Source organism: Muntiacus reevesi, chromosome 18 (genome assembly GCF_963930625.1).
Source record: "Muntiacus reevesi chromosome 18, mMunRee1.1, whole genome shotgun sequence".
Taxonomy (NCBI): domain Eukaryota; kingdom Metazoa; phylum Chordata; class Mammalia; order Artiodactyla; family Cervidae; genus Muntiacus; species Muntiacus reevesi.
The window spans coordinates 20,584,403-20,608,346 of NC_089266.1; the positions used below are offsets into that span (position 1 = coordinate 20,584,403).

General features: G+C 46.3%; 1 protein-coding gene across 1 annotated transcript; it reads right to left on the reverse strand.

The window, feature by feature from the left end:
- Positions 1-1,827: 1,827 nt before the first annotated feature.
- On the reverse strand, positions 1,828-4,641 carry EIF1 (eukaryotic translation initiation factor 1). The gene is made up of 4 exons (XM_065910550.1): positions 4,455-4,641; positions 3,576-3,739; positions 3,334-3,435; positions 1,828-2,657 (listed from the first exon to the last, which is right to left on the reverse strand). The coding sequence occupies exons 1-4, from the start codon at positions 4,483-4,485 to the stop codon at positions 2,613-2,615; spliced, it is 342 nt and encodes a 113-aa protein (XP_065766622.1). The 5' UTR covers positions 4,486-4,641; the 3' UTR covers positions 1,828-2,612.
- Between the last annotated feature and the right edge of the window lie 19,303 nt (positions 4,642-23,944).

The following is a 23,944-nucleotide window of genomic DNA, read 5'->3' on the forward strand; positions in this document are numbered from 1 at the left end:
AAGTGTTGTTTCTGTTGTTTCCTTTTTTGGAGTACAGTTGATTGACAATGTTGCGCTAGTTTCAGGTATAGAGCATGGTGATCCAGTTACACATATACATATATTCGGTCTTTTTCAGATTCTTTTCCTATATAGATTTAAAAATTTAACTCCTTTAAAAAAACTTTTATTGTAGTTGATTTACAATGTGTAAGCTTCAGGTGTATAGTATAGTGGTTCCGTTACACATATATTCTTTTTCAGATTAATAGTAAAGTTTTTGACCCTGATGCCACAAGGAGGAACTACCCAGGTTGGTAAACAAGGAAGGTCAATTCAAGAACCTTCTGGTACAATGTTTGTTCTGGAATATACTGGGTTTTTTTGACCTATTTATAGATTAAAAACAAACTTTCATTTTAGCTAACCAGACTGCATTTTGTCTTTGTCCCTGTTTCAGAGGGTAGGCACTGGGGCTGATGCCTGGGAGTGGGTAGGAGACAGGAGACAGGGGAAAGAGGAGGCAGAGAAGTAACTGGGGGTGGGAGAGAGGAACCAAGGAGCAGAGCTAGGAGACTTTTTGGCCATAAATTTCATTAACCATTTTGTTAATCACTCACTTTGATTTGTTAATCACTCACAGCATGTTAATCACATGCTGTTGGGCTGGGCCACACAGCATGCAGGATCTTAGTTCCCTGAAAGGGGATCAAGTTGTGCTCCCTGCAGTGGGAGGGACTATTAACCACTGGAACACCAGCAAGATTCCTGGGAGACATTCCTTTACTCAAAATTCTTTTGCATATTAGTATCAAAAAGTCTTGCTTGTGGCTCAGTCCACTCAGCTTACTCCAACCTTCCACTCAGCCCTCTTCTCAAATTCCCTCTTCCCCACCATGGGACTGAGTCTCCACTGTGAAATGAGTCACTTAGCGCCAGCCTGGCATGTGATAAGGAAGTACTGCATCACTTCTGGTTCTATGCAGGGGCTTTGTTCCAGTTAAATGGGCCTACCGTGGCTTCCTCACACACTGAGTCCTGTCACTTCTGGGTCTTGACTCTTCTTTGCCTGGAATGCCCTGCTTCAGATGACACCTTTATGGAGCCTTCCCAGGTCTGGATGCGGGTGGTGGGCATTTGCATTTCCCAACCCTGAGCTGCTGCAGCTCTTTGGCCAAGCCACAGGTGGCCTGGACCTCTGCCTCATCACAAGCCATATTCCAGTCTCACACTCCTATCTGGGGTCAGCATTTGAGCACAGGGTGTCTGCCTGACTAGCCTGAATCGTGAGTCCCACGATTTCTTGCATATACCAAACAGGCAACCTCTGTAAAATATTTAGGTCATCTGGTAGGAAAAGCAGTGGAGCCCTGGGTCCTAAAAAACATGTTACCACCTACTAGCCTTGCATATTTCCACATCTCATTTTTCTTATGTATCAAATAGATGCAATTGTGCTGTTATCTCCTGAGATCCACCCAAGTCTCATTGGTTCCACAGACACATTCACTGTCTTTGTTCCCAGGTGGCCTCTACACCAAGTCATTGTACATCCAGGAGGCTAACAAGATGGTCTGGTGACTAAGTAGACAAGTGTTGACTTTTCATGATCATTCTCAGCAGGTCTTCTCAGGACACTGAGACAACAGAGCTCTGACTGAATGCTTACACAGTGACTGACAAGGCGGGGTAGGGAGTGTGCTTGGAAAGACAAGCTCACTACTTTTTCTTGGCTAAGAGGGTCAGGCCCCAGTTAAGGAGCTGTGGGTCCAGATGTATCCTCTATTGCGGTTTCTGTGGTTCCTCCACACGTACAAGATTGATTATATATTAAACAGAATTTGCAAGTCAAATGTTTCTGAAAACAAGTTTTATTTAAATAAGGGTTTAAATACATTACATAACATTAAAACTGAAGAGGGGGGAAAAAACCAAAAAACCAGTTTATTTCACAAGGCATTGGGCAGCTGTTGCTAGTAAGTTGCAAGCTCTACAGCTACGTGACTGATAACATTGGTTTGAAATTTGTTCCCTTGTCAAAAGTTTAACTGATAGAAGGTTGGCCTCACATTCTAGTTTGGACATCGATTAGCTAGTACATGTCTGGTCGTGAAGACCTTGGTGGCCAGCCAGATGTCCTGTCACTTCACTGGAGGGTGGCTGCTCTAAGCCCTGCCCACCCAGTCACGTTGGAGACATCAAGGGGTCCTTCCCTGGCCACCGAAGGTACCCTCTGGCAGTACAGCTGCCTCACCCATCCTCCACTCTCCACTTCACCGAGGACTGTTCAGGTGGCGACATTTTCTCAGGGCAGGGAACTCTGCAGAGGGACTGCCGAGGAGCTTCTGGCCAGACATAGCCATCTGTGATCTTGGGGCTCTGGACTTGGCTGAAACATCACTGTTCAGGCGCCTACTGCTTGACCTCTGTTTAAATGAGGGACTTCAAGACTAGACAGCATGGCTCTTTTCAGTTTATTGCATGAAGGAGTTACACTAGTCCAAGTTAAAAGCAGACCCCAAATGGTTACATTATACAAGCTGTGAGGTTTTTAAACTTGTGACAAGGGACAGAAGGGAAATTCTACTCATTGCAAGGAAATCCTCACTTAAGCTTCAGTGAGCCAAAAGCACTTAAAACCCATGAACCTTCAGCTGGTCGTCCTTAGCCAGTCCAATCTGAAAAGGAAAAAAGGGCATTTTTAAGAGGGAGCAGAGTTAAAGCCTCCGTTTCTGAAGGCAGCAATCCTCTCTTCCTACTTCTACACTTGGCCAAGAGAAGTCCCAGAGCCAAGATGCACTGAACTCGGGGTACACTCAGTTTATCATCAGTATAGTAAGATTTTGCCACTTAAGAATAGCCAACCAGACATCCTGTTTTAGTGTCTATGTGCATGCTGCTAAGTCACTTCAGTCGTGTCCGACTCTGTGCGACCCCACAGACAGCAGCCCACCAGGCTCCCCCGTCCCTGGGATTCTCCAGGCAAGAATACTGGAGTGGGTTGCCATTTCCTTCTCCAATGCATGAAAGTGAAAAGTGAAAGTGAAGTCGCTCAGTCGTGTCTGACTCTTCACGACCCCATGGACTGCAGCCTACCAGGCTCCTCCGTCCATGGATTTTCCAGGCAAGAATACTGGAGTGGGGCGCCCTTAAACTAGATTCAAGCTAGTAGGCTTTAAGGTGGACAAATCCCTCTTTCCAGAAATACACTATGAACTTCAAAAACTGTTTGGCTTAGCCTTATAAAACAAACTTCTATGTCCCTAGAAGAAACTAAATAGACCAGGCAGATCTGAGATTAGTTAGCCAGGCAAGAGGCACAAATGTACAAAAAAAAAAAGCAGCAGAACTCACCTCTACCAGGAACTGGCATATGTTCTTGCGCTGGTCACCCTGTAGCTGAATTACTTCTCCATATTCTGGATGCTCAATTACAGTACCATTGCAGGCAAATTTCTGCAACAACACAAGTAAAATTAAGCCAAGCAACAATTTGAATGCCAACAATAACCCCTTTCAGTAAGTAAGCTCTGCAGGTCCATGGAGGCAGGGTAAATACTTAATGAGATTTTATTAAAATCTCATTAAAAACCTACCTTCTTAAACGCCTTCACTAGTTTCTTTTTATCGTAATCATCAGCGATCCCTTGGACAGTAGTAAGGGTCTTCCTGCCGTTTCTCTGTTGAATTCTTATATGGATATAATCCTCAGTGCCAGCAGGAAGCAGATCATCACCCTTACTTGCATCAGCAAAGGGGTCTAGGAAGAAAAGGTCAAGCTCGTTTAGTGATGCTGCGCTCAGATGCCACTGCCACCCTTCCACGGGATCTCTTCTGCGTGCAGAAACTGATACTGAAATCGTCAGGGCTTGGTCACATCAGACATGTTCTTTGTTGGCTCTCCTCGAACAGGTCAGTCCGGGACGGCCAGCTTTCCCAGACTGGAAGAAAGCCTGGGCTTCTTGCCCCAGGCCCGCCCTCGGAAGCCGATCACGTGTCGGGGGAGCCAGGGCAGGCCGGCGGCGCCCCACCCAGCTGATGCAACCGGCCGGAACCCGAGCTCTAAGGCGGGGCCACACTTCCCGCCCCATTGGCGCGCGCGGGTGTCACTTAGGGCTGGCGCCGCCTCTCCCTCCCGGCACCGTGACAACGGCGGTGACGTACCGGACGTGACGCTGGGGTGGCGGGAGGGGCGGGTGTGGCCCGAAGAGGCCCGGGAGCCATTAGTAAATGCGCCACCCGAGACGCGAAGCCCGCCCAAGAGCTGACCTCCCGCCCGTTCCTTCCGGTCGCGCACAAGAGCCAACCCTAAGGCCCAGGCCGCGGTCCCACAGCCCGCGGGCCAAGACAGTTCCCCTCCACCCAAGTTTACTAAGACCTACAACGTTTAGCAGCTTTCCTGGCCCTGTCTGAGGGCCGGAGCGCCTCGCCGCCCCGCCAGGGCCTTCCTCCCCTCGGGACTTTCTGGGACTTACCGAAAGAGTGGAGGTTCTGGATAGCGGACATACGATACGATTCCTTTTCCTCGGTGGAAACGGCCTGCGGAAGGCGGCGGCGGGAGAAGGCGGGCAGGGGGGACGGAGCGTCGGGAAGCGAGGGGGCTCAAGGGGGAGGCTGCTGAGTCCTCGGCGGCGGCTCAGTGACTGGGGCGGAGGGGCGGTGCCTGTATTCACTTATATAGCCGCCCCTGTGACGCCAGCGCGCTGCCCTCACGTCCAGGCCCCACCCACGGCGTTGTGCCCCCTGCGCCCAGCCGCCGCCGTTTCCAATTGGCCCTCGGGCGGGGACGCGAGACGGCGCTTGCGCAGGAGCTGTGTGCTGCGGGAGGGAGTCCTCTCGACTACGGGAGAGATGGAAGGGGGAGGGAAAGGTTGGTCTGTCTAAGCGCCTGCGCAATGCCGGAGGAGGGTGACGGCGGCGCAGACAACTGGCGGTTTCGGTCACGCCTGCGTACTATGATCTGGAGGGTTCTGCCTGCTTGACCTTGTTGCCGGGCAGGTCTTTTTTTGGGGGTAGATTTGGCACTCCTTAGAGATGATATAGATGGTGACCGTCCCAAACACGACAAATTCCCACTATGTATGAACCCACCCAATTCCCTACTTTACAGATTTACTTACTCCTTGACGGATTTAGGGCGGCACGTTAATCAATGTACAGTACTGTAATCAAAACCTTATTACTTAGACTAATTTATCATTTAGATGAATCTAATCTAAAAATGGATTAATCTACTTTAAGCTTACCATTTAGATCGTCTAAGGAAAGAATGTCCAGATCATCAGCAGGAGTTCAAGGGAGAGTAACGTTGCTTCTGGGAGCCAAGAAGAATTCACGCGCTTAGAAGGGGGTCCTTGGTGTCATACATATTGTGTGGAGTTGAGCTTTCCCAGAGCTTAGTTGAATTATTGCCTTCAAAACAGTCAACCTGGGACTTCCCTTGTGGTCTAGTGGTTAAGACTGCACTGCTTCCAGTGCAGGGGGCCCCGGTTGGTTCCTGTCAAGAGATCTAAGAGCCCGCATCCCACCGTTCCCAACTCCCCACCCTCCGGGGACCAAAAAAAAAAAAAAAAAAAAAAGAAAAGAAAACGGTCAACCTTTCTTGCACTTTCAGCTTATTAATTGAAATGTTCATAATTGCAGGGGGACAGAGCGAGGTTTTAGACTCTAAAGGCTGCCAGAGGTCAGACAGGTAAGATAAAGGAGTGCAGACAGTCAAGTGTGATGTAATGGGGTGTGGTAGGGGCCAGGGGTTGAAAACCAGAGGCTGCAGCTGCCAGGCACCTCTACCCTGTTGTGCTAGATCGTCTTCATGACAACTTGGAAATTCAGATGTTTATATAAAATCTCTTGATTTCTAAAAATTGCCAATAAATTTAATTTTGGGGAAAACACTGTGCAAGCCAAATAAAATGTGTGCTAGTCCCAAGGGCTGCCGGCTTATTTCTCTCTCTCTCTTTTTTTTTTTTTGGCTTATGTCTCTTGATGCTCGGCTTCGTGGAGTCTACTGGCGGGGAGAGAGACAATAAACAAATAAGATGACAGATTGTGGCAGGTGCCAAGAAAGAATAAGGTGACACGAGAGAGTGACAAGGGCTTCAGAAGGCCTCTGAGGAGGTGACATCCCAGCTGATGCTTAGAGGGTGGGAAAGAGTCCACTGTGGGGCAAGATGAGAGTCCAGAACATGCAAAGCCTCGGGGAAGGAAAAGCTGGGTGTACTTGGTTTTTTGATTCCATATTTACTAAGTAATCTTTTAAATAATAATTTGGCTTCCTTGATGTCAGAAGTTGGGTTACCATGGCAAGAAGTCAGGGGTGTCACAGTCTCACACCCATCCCAGTCTGAAAAGCTAAGAACACAACTTTCCCCCACCTGGGAACCTCTATATGCAGAGACATTGACTCTGCTTGAAAGCGGTTTGGGGAGAGAAAGTGAAAGAGTCAGAACTGGCCTTCTCAGTGGGCATGTATATTTTGTAATATACAAAAGTAGCAATGTGGTCCAGCTGATCTTTTCCATCCTTTCTATGTTATGTTGAAGAAATAGTTTCTCTGCCTCAAGTTTATAAAGATAGATTCTGTTTCTTTCCCCCCCCAAAGTTTGAAAACTTTGCCTTTTCACATTTAGGTATTTAAACCACTTGGAATTTTGTGTGTGTGTGGTGTGAGACAGGGCTCTAATATTTTTCCCTTTGTGGATAGCCAATTGTCCCAGCCACGTTTGTTGACTAATACCTGATTTGTCCTGCCTTCTCTATCATCGTCGTATTTCCATTTATGCGTGGGTTCATTTTTGGACTGTGTCCTGTTTCACTGGTCTATTTACCCCCAAGCCACAATCTCTCAATTACTGGAGTTTACAAAGTCTTCGTGTCCAATAGCACTTACCCCTGTTTTGTTTTTCATCAAGATTATCTTGACTTTTCTTGGTCCTAGTTCCCTTTTCGCCTCATGGTGTATCATCATGCCCCACATTCTACAGTGTTCTCTGAAGCACCTGAACTTTCTTATCTCAGGGTCTGTACATGTGGTCCCTTCCCTTTTCTTCCCTCTGCTTCTCTGTTTGGCGTCTCCCACTCATTCTCTGGGACTCAGTGGGGAGTTTACTCTGTCCCGACTTCCTCTATCTGGCATTAGCCAGTGCATTTCGCTTGCCTGTTCCTTGAACTGGCTACATAAATTGCTGAGCCCAGTGCAAAATGACAGCATGAGGCTCTTCGTTCCAAAATGGTTCAGAATTTCGAGACAGTGACAGCAAAACCAAGCACAGGGCTCTCCTGGGTACGGGGTTCTGTGCGATGTCACAGGTGGCATGCCCATGATCTGGCTCTTCCTGTTCCCTTATTTATGTCCCTGCTAGACTGTGAGCTCGAAAGAGCAGGGTACATGCCTGTCTCCTTTTCTGTGTATGCACAGTAGGTGTCTGCACACGGGGGGTGCTCAGTGATTGTCAGACAAACAGGCATGTAGGTGTCACTGATCAGGGTTCTTGGCCCTCAATAGAAATTGATAAGAGGCCAGACGAAAAATCCAGGCAAGGCTTTACTGGGGCCCCTGCTGTAGCATGGGAGAGCAAAAACAAGCAACAGTTTCTCTTCTTTGCTCCCTGAGGAGGGGTGGGTCGGTTCTCTATGTGGACAGAGGGTAGCGGCATAGCCAGGGGTTGGGCCAGACGGGAGGCTTCGGCGGTTTGCCCACTTCTTTGGTGGTGGTGTGTTCAGGGGCCTTGAGCACTACCCTGCTTTTGCTCCCGGCTCCTCACAAGTGGCAGTTAGGTTTTTGGTCTTTTTGTACCTTGCTGTCCATAATTTGCCCCAATTGTACTTGAATTCAGTTATTTTATTTTTTACACAGTTATTTTTAGTTCCTTACAGTTTGTGTTTTGTTGCTTGAGGAGACATTTGTCCAGGTGCAGGCACTTCAGCAAAGGGTCCCAGGTCCCGGCCTGTCTCAAAGGTGCTCAGTGATGGGAATGACCAACCCCTGGCTCCAGGCTGTAGCTTCTGCCGCCCTTTTAGACAGTCCTGGGGTGAAGCACTGAGAAAAGTTCTTCTCGGAGGTCCAACTCTGGGCTCCATGGGGAGCTGCTGGATCTGGCCTCCTGGTGCAGGGCAGGGAGGGTGGCCCTAGATAAGCACGTTCCCCAGCTCTTGTTGCAGGGACCTGATGTCCAGTGCACTGTAAACAGTTATTGCCACAAACACACACAAGCTTTGCTCTGGGCAGGCTGCAGTTCAGAGGCGAAGCCTGGGGCAGGTAGGACTCCAAATTCTTGGTTACTACCAGCTTCCTAGGCCCTGCTCGCCTCTCAGGGACTCCCATTTTATCCCCCAGAAAGAAGACTCAGGAATTTCTAAGACCTTTGCCAGGTCTAAAGTCTATAGCTCTGTGCTCCCTGCTGGGGACATTTCCAAGGAGAGGTCTGTAAGAATCCACTATCCAGTGTGGAGATTGCTTCCAGCCCGGAGACCTTGTGGCGTACTGATGGAGCCAGGATGAATTTGTCTGAAAATGACATCTGTGCCTGCTGACAATCCTGGCTGATTTATTACCACGCTCGTAGTTTTGAGTCCTGGCAGGACACGGAGCATGGGCTACCTGAATCTGAGTATCACCTCTACCTCTTCCTGCCTGGGTGCCTCAGTCTCCCAGCCTCCATTTTTTTTTTCCATCTCACACATTTTCTCTTAAGTTTTTGAGGCGATTTAAAGAGAATATATGTGATAGGGTAAAAATGTTACATTATTAAATCACTAAGTAGATTATGCCAGATTCTCAGCCAAGAAGGGAGAAAGAGCGAGCGAGCTCCTCAGAATGAGGCAGACGTGGGCACCTCTCTGGGGTGAGCTCCGGATGTGGCAAGGACATGACTGTGTGGGACACCTGGGGACCCTCAGCCTCTATTAAGATTCCCCAGAGCTCTGAAATTGGCATGCAAGCAGCAGACTCTCCCACCAGGAAAGAATCACATCTTCTGGGGAAATAGGTGTCTCCAGGGTAACCAGGGCAGATGGTTGATCTGGTCCAACGGAGTTCCCAGTAGCTCCGGTGCTAAAGAAAACTCTGACCTAGAGGGAACCCCAGGGATCACTGGAAGCCCTGTCACACCCAAGGTTGGATTTCTGAGCAACTGGAGGGGTAACGGGCACAGGATTTAACTTGATTGAAAGTCAAATAGATGCGCTCTTTATTGCTTTCCTTATTTGGGAGCTACTGGTTATGTATGTACATGTTGGGAATCATGCCTCTCACCCTTCCTCAGTGAATGAAGTCTGCTGTTCTTGCCACTTGGTAAAGGAGGCAGACCTTGGCCTGCTGTGGCTCTGACCACCCAGATTGCACGGGGTTTTTGTGAGATGTGCGTTTCCTTGATCATCTCTTCAGCCTCCCCGCACTCAGGGTTGGATACTGGGAAGTGACACGAGAGACCTTTATGGAGTATTGGAAACGATCTCCATCTTGAGCCTGGTGGTGAAAATTCCTGGAGCCTAGTATGCTTTACTACCCTCCAACCATCCCCCCGCCCCCCACTGCCAGGCTGTTTTCTTATTTTTTGGCTGCACTGGATCTTTTTTTTTAAATTTATTTTTAAAAAGTATTTTATTTGTTTATCATTTTTGGCTGTGCGGGGTCTTCATTGCTTTGTGCTTGCAGGCTTTCTCTAGTTGCAGTGAGTGGGGGCTGCTGTTGGTTGTGGCGCGGGGACTTCACACTGAGGTGGCTGCTTGTTGCTGGTGCGTGGGCTCTAGGCACACTGGCTCAGTAGTTGTGATGTATGACCTTAGTTGCCACTAGGCATGTGGGGTCTCAGTTTCGCGACCAGCGATCGAACCCATGTCCCCTACACTGGAAGGCGGCTTCTTAACCACTGGACCACCAGGGAAGTCCCGCCAGGCTATTTTCTTGTTCTCATGTTTCCTCTCCTAGTCCCCTGAACTACGTCCCTTGCCAGGGACTCCAGCTCAGTTCTTCTTTGCTGGCAGAGCATCTGCCTTCCCCATCTTGCCTTCCGCTCCTTCCCCCTCCCCTGGGATCCTGCAGAGGATGGGATGGGATGAGGGGAGGCAGCTTTGCTTAGGGAGGGAGTTATAGGCCAGAGTCCCTGGCTCCCCTTCCCTGGGCAGGCCAACTGCAGACTTGCTTGTGGGGAGGATTAAGGGTAGCCTGGTCTCGTGGAGGAAGCCAAGAATGGCCAGGCCTGGTGCCCATCGTCAGAGAGTTCACAGCCTGCCAGGGTTCAGAAGATGCTCCCAAGGAGCCAGGGACCCAGGCAGAAGGGAGGAAGTGCCAGGCACAGGTGCACAGAAGGTGCTGTGTCCTGAGTGTGGCAGAAGGAGTCCCCTGGCATAGGGGCGGGGGTGGACATTTCAGATGGAGTAAAGAACACCAGATGCGTGGTGTGGAAGTCAGTTCAGACCTGGCTCCTCTCTGGGAGAACCACAAAGGTGTGTTTGGCAGTCTGCCCTCTTATTTTTTAAAAAGCTAATGTAGGGATTTCCCTGGCAGTCCAGTGGTTAAGACTCTGCACTTGCAATGTACCAATGCAGGGGGGCGTGTATTTGATCCCTGGTTGGAGAACTAAGATCTCATGGGACCACACATACACACAAAAAGCTAATGTAATTCACATAAGGGCCATCTTCAGGAAAACCTCTGTGTTCACCCAGCAGCAAGTCTTCCTTGGATTTCAAGTCCTTCCTATGGACGTGAGAAGATCTCTCCTACCAACTGGGAGAGAGTGAGTGGCTTGTACTTAAGATCCTGGGGAAGAAACACAGAGAGAATTGACAGGACACAGCTGGGTGTCCCCTGAACTAAGTCACATGACCCCACACCTCTGTACCCTCCCCAGGCATTCAGCTCCCCTCAATGTGCAGCTCTGCCTTGAGCCTGGGTCATCTGCAGAAGCCCAGGCCTCTCTGGGTGGCTGTTGTTCTCCCCTGCACCCACCCACCTTCCCCCAGTTAAATCCAACTCTTGAAGGGCCATGTAGGGGCCCACTTGTGGCTCGTGAACCCTGGAAACAGGACCAGTCTGAAGACAGCTGCATTTTATACTTAATGTGCTGTTAAATGTAAAACATACATGGAGTTTTGAAACCTTAGCATGAAAAAAATTGTAAAATATCTCAGTAATTTTTGTATGAGTACTTATTGAAATAATATTTTGGATATATTGTGTTAAATAAAATAGATCATTAATTTCACCTGTGTCTGTTTTAAAAATGTGGCTATTAGGAAATTTAAAGTTACAGGGGTGGCATGCATTGTATTTCTCCTGGAAGGTACTGCTCTAGGTGATTCCAGACTGAAGAGAGGGTTCATTGGCCCAGCAAGTGGCAAATCCACACTCATACCCTTGGCTGTTCCCCCCAGCCTTCTCCTTACCAACATCAGACTTCTCTCCTGGTCTTCTAGTCCCTCCTCGATCTTCTCTGATGAGCTGACGAACTGCTTTCTGCTCCCAGTTTAGAAAACAGCTCAGGGATGGTCATGTGAAGAGTCAGTCACGTGATCTTTTCCTTCCCCAAATGGCTTCTCTTCGCCCATCCAAACTGGGTCCCCTCCTGGGCAGGGCTGAGGGTTCTATCACCCAGAAGGTGGAGGTCTCTCGTTCTGTCTCACACGCTCAGCCCAAGCTGACACTTCCACCAGTTAGTGACCAAATATGGGCACCTGAGGGCCTCTCTGGTGGTTCAGACAGCAAGGACTCTACCTGCAGTGCAGGAGACCCAGGTTCAGTCCCCGGGTTGGGAAGATCCCCTTGGAGAAGGGAATGGCAGCCCACTCCAGTATTCTTGCTGGGAGAATTCCATGGACAGAGGAGCCTGGCGGGCTACAGTCCATGGGGTCAGAAAGAGTCAGACACTGAGTGACTAACACTAACTATTTTCATGGCCACCTGACCGTGCCCCAGCGGCCTGGGGGCATTGGCTTTGTCTTTTGTCCCAAATAGCATAGATGCTGTTCTCTGAACCCCTAATAACATTCTTCCTGAGAGGAATTCTAGGAAATAAAGTGAAGTCGCTCAGTCGTGTCCGACTCTTTGCGACCCCATGGACTGTAGCCTACCAGGCTCCTCCGTCCACAGGATTTTCCAGGCAAGAGTACTGGAGTGGGTTGCCGTTTCACTCTTCCTGAGAGGAATTCTAGGAAATAAGTAGAAAAAAAGCCTTTGTTCTTTATCACAGTTTCAGGTTTATAGCAAAATTGAGAAGAAGGTGCAGAGAATTCCCTTCTGCCCCCAGGCAGGCATGACTGTCTTCTCCACTATCGACATTCCCACTAGAGTGGTACATTTGTTATAGTCAATGAAGCTACACATCACAATCACCCAGAGTCCATGGTTTGCATTAGTGTTCATTCTTGGGCAATACATTTTTTATTTTGTGAAACTAACAATTACTGAGCACTCACTACCCGCGAGGTGCTGTCCTGAGTGTTTTCCACTCCTGTCTCACAGAACTCTGACAAAGCAGGTGGCATTAGCTCTTTCGTAGGTAAGGCGCCTGGGTTTGGGCAAGATCGCTGGCCTGGGTGGCGGTGACCCTCTTCTTGCTGGGCAGCATGGCCATCAGAGGGACCAGGTTTCCAGGAGAAGTCTTGGATGATTCTGCCCTTGTTAAGGGGGTTAGTCATTTTCTTGATGGGGCTAGTGCCTGGGAGTGCAACCCCAGGTCTGGGTGAGCGGGGGATGTTACTTCATGCTTGAAGACTGAGTCTGGGTGGCCAGTGCTGCCGTGGACAGGGCAGCTATCACAGCACATAACTTGAGTTTAAAAACTCTTTTGACCCTTAATTCCTTTCTTTAAACAGTGTCTGAACTCCTATTTTGACTAGCATTGTGCTGGGCGCATGCCTGTCCCCGAGGGGTCAGGGGAATCTCCAGGGTTCAGTTGTGGCTTAGAGATGAGTGGGATGACCTGTGTGTATATGTGTGTGTGTGTGTGTGTGTGTGTGTATGTGAATAAATGGGGTGAGAGTGCATGTGCGTGCTATTGGTGTGTGCCTGTGGATGGGTATCTGAGTGTGAGTGTGTACACGTTGAGTGCGTTCCTTTCTTTCTTCTCAGATGCTCCTGAGGACCTGAGAGCTTCCAGCATTGCAGCCCAAACCTAGGGGAATCATTTCAGTCCCCACAGGAGGCCCTGCTGACAAAGATTGTTGTTGTTTTAAATTTTTATTTATTTTTATCTTCGGCTGTGCTGTAAGACCGTTTCTCTTGTTGTGGTGATCGAGGGCCACGCTCTAGTTGCGTTGCTCAGGCTTCTCGTTGTGGCGGCTTCTCTTTTTGCAGAGTACAGGCTCTAGAGGGGCAGGCTTAATATTTGTGGTGCACGAGGTCAGTTGCTTTGCAGCATATGGGATCTTCCTGCATCAGGGATCAGATCCACGTCTCCTGCATTGGCAGGCAGCCTCTTCACCACCCAGCCACCAGGGAAGTCCCAAGATTAGGGGTTTGAATCAAGGGACCATTTGAAAGGCTGTCCTGCTACTAGTCTGTTCTGTCTTCAGACTGTTACCAAGTCCAAGGTCATGCTGCTCACTACACAATAGGCTAATAAATCAAGAGACCAGTTGCTGGCACAAGGAATAGTGACTTTATTTGGAAAGCCTGCAGACTGAAAAGATGGTGGACAAGTGTCCCAGAGTACCATCTTCCTGGAATTAGAATCCAGGCTTATGTTCAAAAGGGTTCATTGCTGCAGACTTCTTGTTGCCCAAATCCTTTGTTCCTGCAACTGTCTGTGTAGGTCAGGTTTTGAAGTTCTTGTAAACTTTCAATAAGACAAATGTTATTCTCTGTTCTGAAACTTTTTATTTCTATATGAGTGGAAAATTGTTATAACTTTTAAAGGTCAGAGCTTTGAGAATGGACTATTCTGTATATTTCAGGCTATAGGCAGCATTCTTAACTTGTAGCAAAAGCAATAGTATACAAAGGGTCAGTTCAGTCACTCAGTCGTGTCCAACTGTTTGTGACCCCATGGACTGCAGCGTGCCAAGCTTCCCTGTCCATCACCAACTCCTGGAGCTTGCTCAAATTCATGTCCATTGAGTCGGTGATGCCATCCAACCATCTCATCCTTTGTCATCTCCTTCTCCTCCTGCCTTCAATTTTTCCTAGCATCAGGGTCTTTTTCTATGCATCAGGTGGCTAAAGTGTTGGAGCTTCAGCTTCAGCATCAGTCCTTCAATGAATATTCAGGGTTGATTTCCTTTAGGACTGACTGGTTTGATCTCCTTGCTATCCAAGAGACTCTCAAGAGTCTTCTCCAATACCACAGTTCAAAAGTATCAATTCTTCAGCACTCAGCTTTCTTTAAGGTCCAACTCTCATCCATATATGACTACTGGAAAAACCATAGCTTTGACTATATGGACCTCTGTTGGCAAAGTGATGTTTCTGCTTTTTAATATGTGGTCTAGGTTGGTCTTGGCTTTTCTTCCAAGGAGCAAGCATTTTGGCTGTCAGTCACCATCTTCAGTAATTTTGGAGCCCAAGAAAATAAAGTCTCTCACTGTTTCCATTGTCCCCTTCCGTTTGCCATGAAGTGATGGGACCAGATGCTATGATCTTTGTTTTTTGAATGTTGAGTTTTAAGCCAGCTTTTTCACTCTTCTCTTTGACTTTCATCAAGAGGCTCTTTAGTTCCTCTTCATTTTCTTCCATAAGGGTGGTGTCATCTACATATCTGAGGTTATTGATATTTCTCCTGGCAATCTTGATTCCAGCTTGTGCTTCATCCAGCTCAGCATTTCTCACGTTATACTTTGCGTATAAGTTAAATAAGCAGGGTGACAATATACAGCCTTGATGTACTCCTTTCCCAATTTGAAACCAGTCTGTTGTTCCATGTCCGGTTCTAACTGTTGCTTCTTGACCTGCATACAGATTTCTCAGGAGGCAGATAAGGCGGTCTGGTACTCCAAGCTCTTTAAGAATTTTTCACAGTTTGTTATGATCCACACAGTCAAAGGTTTAACGTAGTCAATGAAGCAGAAGTAGATTTTAAACGGAAAGAAATAGATCCCGTATGGGATCAGATTTTTTTTCCCCCTACTACAAGGCGATTTGCATAATCTCTCTGAACCTCAGTGTTTTTCCTATGTGTATCAGGAAAAACCCCCTGGCTTAAATCTGTAACCCCCAGTTCACCTTCTAAGAAGAGCAATTTCAGTGCCCTGAGGGGCCTTAGGGGGCAGGTGGAGGAACCTCATTGAGTTGAAATGCTGGGCTGAGGATGAAACCCCAGGGAAGGAGTAAGTGCACCATCGAGGCTGGGGGCCATGCATTCAGTGAGGACAGGTGGGGGGGGGGGCGCTGGGAGAAACGATGGATCTCAGGTGGCCTTTGGGAGGAAAACTCTGTGCTTGGTGTGTGTCCCACCTGCCCCTCCTCACTGCAGGAGCAAATCCTTGGTAAAATAGTGATTGCTCATTGGTGCTTTTGAGGAGATGGCTTTCTTTAGGGGAGAGTGAGGTTTTGGGCTTTGCTTCAAGACTGGCCTAAGCATCTGCATGGGGGAAACTGTGACACTTTGGTTACCTTATAGGAAGGTCATGGCCCATTGCAGAAATATTTACTATCTGCTTCCAAGGGATGGGCATGGCATTAAGCACTATATTTGCTGTCTTGTTCAATCCTCCCAACATCTCACCCAGTGGGAATAGCTCTTCTCTTTTATAGATGAGTATGCTGAATGTATGGATGTGAGAGTTGGACTATAAAGAAAATTGAGCACTGAAGAATTGATGCTTTTGAACTGTGGTGTTGAAGAAGACTCTTGAGAGTCCCTTGGACAGCAAGGAGATCCAACAAGTCCATCCCAAAGGAAATCAGTCCTGAATTGAATAATGGAAGGACTGAAGCTGAAGCTAAAACTCCAACACTTTGGCCATCTGATGTGAAGAACTGACTCTTTGAAAAAACCCTGATGCTGGGAATGACTGAAGGCGGGAGGAGAAGGGGACGACGGAGGATGAGATGGTAGGATGGCATCACCAACTCAATGGACGTGAGTTTGAGTAAATTCCGGGAGTTGGTGATGGACAGGGACGCCTGGTGTGCCACAGTCCATGGGGTCTCAAAGAGTTGGACACAACTAAGCGATTGAACTGAACTGATGCCTAACTTACAGGCTGGAGGTATTTCTGCAAGCCCACAGCTGGTATGTTGCAGGGCTGCATTCAAGTCCTGAACCTGTTCCCTTAACCGTTAGGGTACGGCTGCCCTGGCTATGCTCCCCACAGACTCCCTGAAGTCACTGCTGGCTTCTCTTCCCAGGGCTGGGGGAGGCATAGAACCCTTGTCCAGGGCAGAGTGGCCTGGTGCGGCCCTTGAGTGAATCCACTTCCTTCATTTCTTTGAGCATCTCTATGTTCTATTTTGTTTTAAAATAAGGATGATTCCCCCTGAATTATAAAATAACTATTGCATACAAATTTAAAAAGTAGAAAAATGACCCCCACTCTAAAAACACCTGTTAAATCAGGTAGTACCTGGGGATGACCAGGATCCATCTTGGCATGTTTCCATCTGTTTGCATGGATTTTTATGAATCTGTCCACTGCTCTGAGTGCCTCTCTGCCTTGGGCCCAGTTATCCTCTACATAGCCTTCGACATAGCTTCTGATCTGTCCCAAAGAATCCGTTCTTACTTAAAACACTAGTGAACGATGTAAGTTTTACCCAGTGACCCTTGATAAAAGTGAGGGAGGACAGTTTAGCTCAAAAGTCACCTTGTGCAGACCCTTCTTGGCCCGTCTTATGCAGCTCTTTCTGGCTCCTTCATCTCCCACTTTGAGCCATTCCCAGTTCCAGGCCTTAAATTCCTGCCCCCTTGATTTTGCAAGTCAGCTCTGCCCCTTGCTTGACAAGAGTGCAGTTAAGACCTGACTCCACTTGGCAAAACAAAGGGCGTGTGTGATTGCAGGGCTCCTAGAGAGCAGATATAGTTAGAAACATCAAAGATGTGGGTTTTTTTTCTATTATTATACATTTAAACATAGTATTTTTGTTTGAGATCAAATTGTATAAACTCTCTTATAACTTGTTTTTGTCATGTAACAGAGACGGAGGTACCCTAGTCCTAGTAAGAAAAAGGATATATGTGTGCGTTGATCCTAAAAAAAAAAAAAGGTGACATAAAGGAAAATAGGATATAGAGTAGAGAGGATGGGAATATTAATAGAAACTGGATTTTCTTGACTTTATCTTGTTTTGGACATTTGGTTTGGGAACGATGTTTATATTTTATATAATTATAAGAATAATAAATGCAATGCTGTTGTTGCTACTTAGTCGCTTCAGTCGTGTCCGACTCTTTGTGACCCCCATGGACTGCAGCCCATCAGGTTCCTCTGTCCATGGAATTCTCCAGAATACTGGAGTGGGTTGCCATGCTCTCTCTCAGGAGATCTTCCCAAGCCAAGGATTGAACCCGGGTCTCCTGCATTGCAAGCAGATTCTTTACCACTGAGCTACCAGGGAAGCCCAATAAATGCAACAGATGGAGGCATATCGAATATGTTCATTTTAGATATATTTAAATTCACAAGTTTGTAATGATTAAAGAAAATCCTTGTAGTTGCCTTTGGAGGATGTTAGGGAATCATTACTTTGTGAGCTTGCCTTTCCTGGAAGAACTGTGCCTACTGTGTGGAAACTAATTGTAGATGTAGGGGAGGGACGTAATTCTCTTTATAGAAGTATTCTAGGTAATAAATGAAGAAGGCAGGCTTCCCTGGTGGCTCAGTGGTAAAGAATCCGCCTGCCAATGCAGGAGACATGGGTTCAACCCCTGGTCTGGGAAGATCTCACATTCTGAGGAGCAGCTAAGCCCATGTTCAGCAGCTGTTGAGCCTGGGAGCTGCAACTACTGAAGCCCTCACACCCTCGAGCCTGTGCTCCCCAAGAAGAGAAGCCACTGCAATGAGAAGCTCGCACGCCACAACTAGAGAGTAGCCCCCACTCACCGCAATTAGAGAAAAGCCCATGCAGCGATGAAGACCTAGCACAGCCAACCTAAATAAGTAAAATTACTTAAGAAAAAAAGGAATGATACAAGTAGACTGTTTCCATTTTGCAGCTCCTAATGAATGAATGAATGGATCTGGGCATCAATCATCTACAGCTGCTAAAGCTGCCAGTAGAGAGACATATTTCTCCTGTACCACCTATAAATTGCCCCTGCTGAGGAGACAATCTTAAATCTGATCAGGACTTTAGGTCAAACTAGCAAGTTTCAAGCAACACAGAGGACAGCAAAACATGTTAAATTACACCATGAGAATGCAATCAGCAAAGTCCAGACTCTGGCTATCAGGTTGACCAACAGTCTGGATCTACAGGACAAATCATCTTTTCTGCAACAATTTCATTAGGAGGGAAAGAAAATACAGGGAGGAGGTTCTTATCATTTGAAAGACTTAAAATGTATACAACCAGTTTTTTGTGTGTACCTTATGTGGACCCCAAATTCAAAAGAAAAAAATGTGTCATTTATAAGCGTGTGTGCTAAGTCACTTCAGTTGTGTCCAACTCTTTGCGACCTCATGGACTGTAGCCTGCCAGGCTCCTCTGTCCGTTGGATTCTCCAGGCAAGAAGCCTGAAGCGGGTTGCCTTGCCCTTCTCCAGAGGATCTTCCTGACCCAGGGATTGAACCCTTGTCTCTTACACCTCCTGCATTGTCAGGCGGATTCTTTAGAGAAATTTAAACACTGACCAGATTTCTTTTTTTTTTTTTTTGGCTGCAGCAGGTGGCTTGTGGGATCTTAGTTCCCTGACTAGGGATCAGACCTGCGATTGGAAGTGTGGAATCTTAACTACTGGAGTGCCAGGGAACTTCCTGACTAGATATTCTATTATGTTGTGTGGTATTGTGATAAAATAAATATATATTTGGTTTCTGCTCCCAGTTCCTGACACAGAGCTCCTAAAACCCTTGTAATTTCCTGAATGATAGGGGTGCTAGAATCATTTTTTTTATTAGAATGTTTGGTCTTAGTCCCCGGTTCCTGACACAGGAGCTTCTAAGACGCGAGTCTTTGGAGCGATAAGTGATAAGTGTCTTTTTGTTTGTTAATGCGATGCCTGGTGGCTGGGGCCCCTAGATAATTTCCGGATGAGGGCTGGTTGCCAGAGGAACCAGTCACGTGATTAGAGAGCTAGAACATTCAGTCTCATTCTCTAGCCTCCTATGGGGAGGGGGGAGGGGATGGAATTGGAATTAGTCACCAGGGGCAAAAGATTGAATCAATCGAGTCTGTGTAATGGAAGTTCCAGAAAAACTTTAAGAAGCAGGGTGCAGGTTGGTGAACACCTCCAAGTGCTGGGAGGGTGGTGCACTCATTCCTGGGAGTAGAAGCCCCTGAACTTGGGACTCTTCTGCACCTTGCTCTGTATTCTTCATCTGTCTGTTCATCTCTGTCATTTATACTATCCTGTATATTTAACTGGCAATAGTAAGGGCTTCCTTGGTGGCTCATTTGGTAAAGAATCTGCCTGCAGTTCGACCGGAGACCCAGGTTCGACCCCTGGGTTGGGAAGATCCCCTGGACAAGGGAATGGTTACCCATTCCAGTATTCTTTTCTGGAGAATTCCACAGACAGACGAGCCTGGTGGGCTACAGTCCATGATGTTGCACAGTCGGACACAACTAAGTGACTTACACACACACACATGAGTAAGTAAAGTGTTTCCCTGAGTTCTGTGAGCTGTTATAGAAAATTATCGAACCCAAGGAAGGTGTTGAGGGAACCCCAATTTGTAACCAGAGTTGGACAGAACTGTGGGTACCTTAGGATCCACCACTTGTGATCAATGTCTGAAGATGGGGACTGAACCTTTAATCTGTGAGGTCTGTACCAACTATGGGTGGTTAGTGTCAGAATTGCTTGGTATGGAAAATCCTCACATTTAGTGTCAGAAGTCTTGTGAGTAGAGAAACCATGCTTCTTTATTAAGGAATTATTATTAATTATTTTAATAATTAAAATTAAGGTCAAGAAGTGACAGTTAGAACCGGACATGGAAAAACAGACTGGTTCCAAATTGGGAAAGGAGTACATCAAGGTTGTATACTGTCACCCTGCTTATTTAACTTATATGCAAAGTATAACACGAGAAATGCCAGGCTGGATGAAGCTTAAGCTGGGATCAAAATTGCTGGGAGAAATATCAATAACCTCAGATATGCAGATGATACCACCCTTATGGAAGAAAGTTAAGAGGAACTAAAGAGCCCCTTGGTGAAAGTGAAAGAGGAGAGTGAAAAAGCTGGCTTGAAACTCAACATTCAAAAAACGAAGATCATGGCATCTGGTCCCATAACTTCATGGTGAATAGATGGGGAAACAGTGGAAACAGTGAGAGACTTTATTTTTTGGGGCTCTAAAATCACTGCAGATGATGACTGCAGCCATGACATTAAATGACGCTTGTTCCTTGGAAGAAAAGCTATGACCAACCTAGACAGCATATTAAAAAGCAGAGACATTACTTTGCCAACAAAGGTCCATCTAGTCAAAGCTATGGCTTTTCCGGTAGTCATGTATGGATGTGAGAGTTGAACCTTAAAGAAAATTCAGCGCTGAAGAATTGATACTTTTGAACTGTGATGTTGAAGAAGACTCCTGAGAGTCCCTTGGACTGCAAGGAGATCAAACCAGTCAGTCCTAAAGGAAATCAACCCTGAATATTCATTGAAGGACTGATGCTGAAGCTGAAACTACAATACTTTGGCTACCTGCTGTGAAGAACTGACTTGTTGGAAAAGACCCTGATGCTGGGAAACATTGAAGGCATGAGGGGGAAGGGACGACAGGATGAGATGGTTGGTTGGCATCGCTGACATGAGTTTGAGCAAGCTCCAGGAGTTGATGATGGATAGGGAGGCCTGCTGTGCTGCAGTCCATGGGGTCACAAAGAGTCGGACACGACTGAGTGACTAAACTGAACTGATTAATTATTTCAGGTGGTGATAATTGTATGAAGTTATGTTAAAGAAAAAGGGTTCTTAGCTGCTAGCTACATACTGAAATATTTAATGGTGAAATGCTATGATTCCTGGAATTTATTTGGAAATAATATGTAGTGATGAGGGAGGAGGTGGGTGGGGATATAAATGAAGGTGGTCTGTGAACTAGCAATTGTTAACTTTAAGTGGTGGGTGCATGGGGATCTTTTATATAATTTTTTCTACTTTGGTACATGTTAAAAAATTTCTGTAATAAAACAGCTGTTGTTGTTCACTTGTGTCTGACTCTTTGTGATGCCATGGGCTGTAGCACACCAGTCTCCTCTGTCCTCCACTATCTCCTGGGGTTTGCTAAAATTCATGTCCACTGAGTCAGTCATCCTTACCATCACCATCCATCTATCTATCTAACCATTTCATCCTCTGCTGCCCCTCTTTGCTTCAAACTTTCCCAGCGTTAGGGTCTTGTTTTCCAATGAGTCAACCCTTGTATCAGGAGGCCAAAGTATTGGAGCTTCAGCTTCAGCATCAGTCCTTCCAATGCATATTCAGGACTGATTTCCTTTAGGATGGACTGGTTGGATCTCCTCGCTGTCCAAGGGACTCTCAAGAGTCTTCTCTAGCACCACAATTTGAAGGCATCAATTATTCAGTGCTTAGCCTTCTTTATGGACCAACTCTCACATCCATACATGACTACTGGGAAAACCATAGCTTTGATTATATGGACATTTGGCAGCAAAGTGATGTCTGCTTTTTAATATGCTGTCTAGATTTGTCATAGCTTTCCTTCCAAGGAGCAAGCATCTTTTAATTTCATGGTTGCAGTCACTGTCTGCAGTGATTATGGAGCCCAAGAAAAGAAAGAAAATCTGTCACTGTTTTCACTTTTTCCCCTTCTGTTTGTCATGAAATGATGGGACTGGATGCCATGATCTTAGTTTTTTTGAATGTTGAGTTTCAAGCCAGTTTTATCACTCTCCTCTTTCATCTTCATCAAGAGACTCCTTAGTTCTTCTTCACTTTCTGCCATTAGAATGGTATCATCTTCATATCTGAGGTTACTATTTCTCCTGGCTATCTTCCAATCTTGTTTCCAACTTGTGATTCATCCAGCCTGGCATTTCACATGATGTACTCTGCATACAAGTTAAATAAAACAATAACCATATAAATATAAATAAATAAATAAATATATATATAAATGTAAAACAGTAACATATATACAGGCGCATACTTAGTTGCTCAGTCATGTCTGACTCTTGTGACCCCATAGACTGTAACCTGCCAGGCTCCTCTGTCCATGGGATTCTCCAGGCAAGAATATCGGAGTGGGTTGCTATTTCCTTCTCCAGGGGATCTTCCCAACCCAGGGATCAAACCCAAGTCTCCTGCATTGCAGTCAGACTCTTTAACCACTGAGCTATGAGGGAAGCCCACATATGTATATGTATGCACATGAACCTCTTTCTGGACCAGTGAACAGAATTCTAATTCTACAACTACATCAACTGCATTTTTAACGACTATGTAATTTTTGTCTGCATGAAGCAGAAACAATGTTACCAGTTTCCTTTACTTGGACATTGAAATCATCTCCAATCCTCTGTTCTCATCAACAGCACTGGATGAACATCCTTGCGGATAATTCAACTTGCATGTCTTTCAGAATTTCTGAGAATAAATTCCTCTAAGTGGATTTTCTGGGTGAACAGTTCAGCATGTCTTTAAGGTTTTTGCTAAACTGCCCTCCAGAGACAAATTGGCTCGTGTTTCCTTCAGCAGCCCCTCTGAGGGAGGGCCTGTCTCCTTTCTCCCAGTGACTTCTCTAACTGTTCTCTCCCTGGGCTCTGCAACACTCTTTCATATCTTGGCCCCAGGCTTTACAAATCCTGGTTCATCACATTTAGTTGTCACATCAACCCAATGAGGCAAGGACTTTTAGTGCTCCCATTTTACAGACAAGGAGACCAAGGCTCAGAAAGGGTGAGTAACCTGCCCAAGGTCACACAGCTGCTAGTAAGCTGTGATTGGAGGGCCTGGTTTGGAACTATATTGAGGCTCAGCTCTCCCTCTGCTTTCTCTACTAGCTCCCCTTCCTTCATTGGACTCATGTCCCATCCCAAACTCCTGCTTCCTGCTGTCTTGGGTCTCACATTCCTCTCTTCTGCAGCGAACTCATTCCCCACCAGCTCTATGAAGATGGCTTCCAAGTTTGCACCTTGGTTCAATTCAGCTTCCATGAATTTCTATTTCCAAGTCTCTCTCTAGTAGGGGTGTCAGAATCACAGTAGTCAAGAGAACTTTGGCTCAGGGATCCCTACCTCCTGTAAGTCCCTTCCCCTCTCTGATTCTCAGTCCCTCCTGTGTATAAGTGGGAAAAACCACACAAGATTGGGAAACAGTGAAGCAGTTCCTCATAGCAGAAAGCTAAACATAGAATCGCCATATGATTCACAATTCCACTTCTGGGTACAAATTCAAAAGAATTGAAAAGAGAGTCATGAACAGATGTATACCAATGTTCATAGCAGCATTATTCACAATTAGCCAAAAGGTGAAAAAAACCCAAATGTTTATTGATGGATCAACGGATAGACAAAATGTAGACTATCTATACAATGGAATATTACTCTGTCTTAAAAAGGAATGAAATTCTGACACAGGTTGCAACATGAATGAACCTTGAGGACATTATGTTAAATGAAATAAACCAAACACAAAGGAACAAATATTGGAACATTCCTAGTATATGAAGTACACAGAATAGGCAAATTTGTAGAAATAGAATGGTGGTTGCCAGGGCCTGGGGGAAGGGAGAAAAGGGAGTTGTTGTTTAATGGGTATAGAGTTTCAGTTTGGGAAGATGAAAGTTACTGGAGATGGATTGTTATGAGGATAATGCTAATGAATGATGGCTGAAAAACAACGTGAATCTATTTAATGCCTTCAAACAATATATTTAAAAATGATTAAAATGGT

Excerpts from the sequence above, each read along its gene's own strand:
- EIF1 (XM_065910550.1), bottom strand. The coding sequence starts at position 4,485 with ATGTCCGCTATCCAGAACCTCCACTCTTTCG. Across the intron at positions 3,740-4,454 it reads CCAGAACCTCCACTCTTTCG|ACCCCTTTGCTGATGCAAGT; the intron begins GTAAGTCCCAGA and ends TTTTCTTCCTAG. Across the intron at positions 2,658-3,333 it reads TATGCCAGTTCCTGGTAGAG|ATTGGACTGGCTAAGGACGA; the intron begins GTGAGTTCTGCT and ends TTTCCTTTTCAG.